Source organism: Volvox carteri, assembly GCF_000143455.1.
Source record: "Volvox carteri f. nagariensis unplaced genomic scaffold VOLCAscaffold_5, whole genome shotgun sequence".
Classification (NCBI taxonomy): domain Eukaryota; kingdom Viridiplantae; phylum Chlorophyta; class Chlorophyceae; order Chlamydomonadales; family Volvocaceae; genus Volvox; species Volvox carteri.
This window is the reverse complement of record NW_003307548.1, coordinates 2116118-2119313: the sequence shown is the minus strand read 5'-3', so window position 1 is coordinate 2119313 and position 3196 is coordinate 2116118. Positions and strand designations below refer to the sequence as shown.

The 3196-nt window shown below is 53.3% G+C and overlaps 1 protein-coding gene across 1 annotated transcript in view; it reads right to left on the bottom strand.

Moving 5' to 3' along the window:
- Nucleotides 1–1635: 1635 nt before the first annotated feature.
- VOLCADRAFT_87497 (uncharacterized protein) overlaps nt 1636–3196 on the bottom strand; it is a gene marked incomplete at both ends in the record, with an annotated part of 4060 nt that continues 2499 nt past the window's right edge. The window contains 2 exons of the mRNA XM_002947097.1: nt 1636–2226; nt 2357–3062. Of these exons, the coding sequence (XP_002947143.1) occupies nt 1636–2226; nt 2357–3062 (1297 nt within the window). The remainder of the gene's footprint in view (nt 2227–2356; nt 3063–3196) is intronic.

Sequence of the window (3196 nt, the reverse complement as noted above, 5' to 3'; positions counted from 1 at the left end):
GATTGTAGTGTTCGTGGACCGGCTGAGCAAAATGACGCACTTTGCTCCCACACACACAACCGCTACAGCTGAAGATGTAGCCCGCCTCTTTGTGGCTACCGTCTTCAGGCAGCACGGCCTTCCAAAGAACATTATTTCAGACCGGGACTCTCACTTCACAAGCAACTTCTGGAAGGAAACATTTCGCCTGTTGGGCACCCACCTCTATATGAGCACAGCTTTTCACCCGCAAACAGACGGGCAAACGGAACGCATGAATCGTGTTCTGGAAGAGACACTCAGGCACTACATCTCACCCACTCAAGATGATTGGGATGAGCATTTGCCACTGATTGAGTTTGCCATAAACAACTCAAAACAGAAGGCAACGGGGACAACTCCGTTTTCCCTGAATGGTGTTCGGCAACCGCGTGTTCCGGTTGACCTTCACCTAAAAACCAAGGTGCCGGCCGCTCAGAAGCAAGAAGCAATGCTTCGCGAGCGTATAAGCAAAGCTAAAAAGTGTCTCTTGGCTGCGCAGCAAGTCCAAAAGGACGACGCCGACATGCATAGGCGTCCAGTGCGTTACGAGGTTGGGCAGAAAGTGCTGTTAAGTACCAAAAATATTACATTAAAAACCCCTGGAACCAAGAAGCTGATGCCCAAGTTCATCGGCCCATACACGGTTGTTGCTCGCGTGGGCGAAGCTGCGGTAAAACTGGACTTACCGGCGGCCTCCCGCCTACACCCGGTCTTCCACGTCTCTTTGTTGAAATTGTACAAAGAAGACGTAAAGCGACAGCCACCGGCGCCACTCGTCATTGAGGGTGAACCGTATTTTATGGTCGAAGCCATTGTCGACCATCGTGATGTTTCAGTCCGAGGGGGACGTGGAAAGACACGTCGAGAGTACCCTACCAAAATGGAAGCGTGCTAAAGAACGTTCCTGAGAACGCTAAGAATGCTAAGAACGGCTTAAGAATGCTGGTGCTGCTGAGAATGATCTTATGCCAGTCTCAAGCATTCTTATGACGGTTTTAAGAAAGAATGGCTTTGAGAATGCAACAGTGCGGAAAACTTAGCAGAAACACGCACAAGTTACAGTGGTTTGCCCCTTCCATATATAGTTCAAGCAGGAAACAGAGAGTCAGTCCTGTATTCTGAAATAAGTTCATAGTGCTGAAATCATCCACAAGACCGACCATGAGGGCCCCTACTGCTCTGGACCCGCGGGTAAGGCCCTTCGAAAACTAGTACTGGCTGGCACCAGGAAGTCGCCCCAGTATACAAGCGAAGCAGACATGCCCCAACAATCAACTATCCAACGAAGGATTTAGTCAGTCAACGTATGGAACGGGCCCCAAGCAATTTCTGTCGATTTGCATAGTAATGTGCCACTCCCATTACCTATTACTTCACCAATACGTCCCTGTGCACAACATTCATTCGGTTATCCATCAGCCATACCATCAGCTGTACCTTCATTGAGAAGCCCCGCCCAGGCCACGGTCCGACCATTCGAGGGCCTGGGCGACCATGCCCACCAGTCCCCACGATTTGCCCTCCACTCCACCAATGTGTTACTAACGATTGCCCCTCAAGAGCAAGCCACAAGGGATTCAGAGGTCTTGCAGCGCTAATATTACTAATGTGCTGCTACCGTGACCTCGCCCATGGGGTCTGTGGCTGCAGGGCCTCCCAGCCAGCCACCCGCATGAAGCTGTAGCTTCTTGAAAGAACACACAGGGCGCCCCGCTTACTGGGGTGTGGCAAGATGTGCACTCGGCAAGGCGCAACATCCTCAGCCAGGTAGTAACGAGAGCCTGTGTTGGACACACTGGCAGCCCTTGCGTCCACCAAGGGGACATTCATGAACTGGTCGACTGCAACTTCGGCATCACTGTTGTTCCCCAGCAGGGGAGCATGCCATTCGACCTCCAGCACCACATCGAACTTATCCCTGTTCAATGGCGACCTGTAGCGGTACAAGCCCAGCACCTTCCCCGCCCACATTTTGTCGCTGGAGTTGCATCTCCGGGTGATGAACCAGCAGGCCTGTGATGTCTTAGGCTTGTTGCTATCGAATGCAGTGAGCTCCACGTTGTTGTTGAGCTTGATGGCCACGAGCTTCTCCAAGAACCTGCCTGCGAGATGTATACCACTGATTGGCTTTGACCCCAACAGCAAACCCGGCTGCACCCACACATCTTGGCACCACAGCTCACTGAGGCAGCACTTGGCAAGCACCTACAGATGCAGGCAAGAGGCACACCAGCAGATAGGTACGGCACGGTCGCTCAAGGTGGTGAGTGTATTTACCAAGTTGTAGCGATGAAGACAGGCATGCATCGCAGGGCAGTCACACCAGGTTTCACACCTTGTTCCGCATGGACACAGAGCCATGGCTGTCCCGGTGCAACAGCGTCCTTCTTGAGTGGGTCCTTATCCTCATGTGTGAAAGATAGTCGGACAGGAATGGCCCCGGGGTCGTGTCATCAGTCCACTGCTCCCACAGCCAGGCGGTGAAGACACCAAATAAATCAGAGTAGTCGGTGCTGTGGCGCAGGTAAGTCTCATGCATCTCCAGGAGGAAGCCTTCCGGAAGGGTCTCGCGCCGTGCCTGCTTAAATCCTATTGCAGCATTTCTAGAGATAGTGTCAACGCTGGGGCCGGTGGAATTAGTGACTGTCCAATATGCCTTCTGCTGATGGGTCAACTTTCCAGCGGACACGGCGTCCTGTGGGGGTTCAAAAGAGCAGAGGCCCTCGGGTAACCTCTCCGCAGCTAGAATCACCGACTCCTTATGTATCCAGCTGCGCATACAGGTAGCCTCGGAGTACTGCTTGTTCTTCATCAGCTTCACCAAATGGTTCCACAGTGATTCGTAGCCCCACATCGCGGTTGTGAAACTTGGCCCAAGGTGTTCAATTCGCTCTGCGAGGTGCAGCAGCTGATGCAACTTCATGTCTAGTTTGCAGGAAGGCAGGTGAAGGAAGGCAGGTGAGGGCGCCACCCTGCCGGTCTGACCATCAAGTCCCAGGGTAGACAGAACACAAGCACGTCCCAACCCATTCATGGGCCAGCTGCACGGTGGCAACACCGCCAGCTCAGCGGGTTTGTGGTCATTCACCAGCCACAGCCAGGACTCCAGTCTCACCAGCCCCAAACGTTTGGGGTTAACCCCGCCCTCTCACACTCAAACTACAAGCTGGCCGCT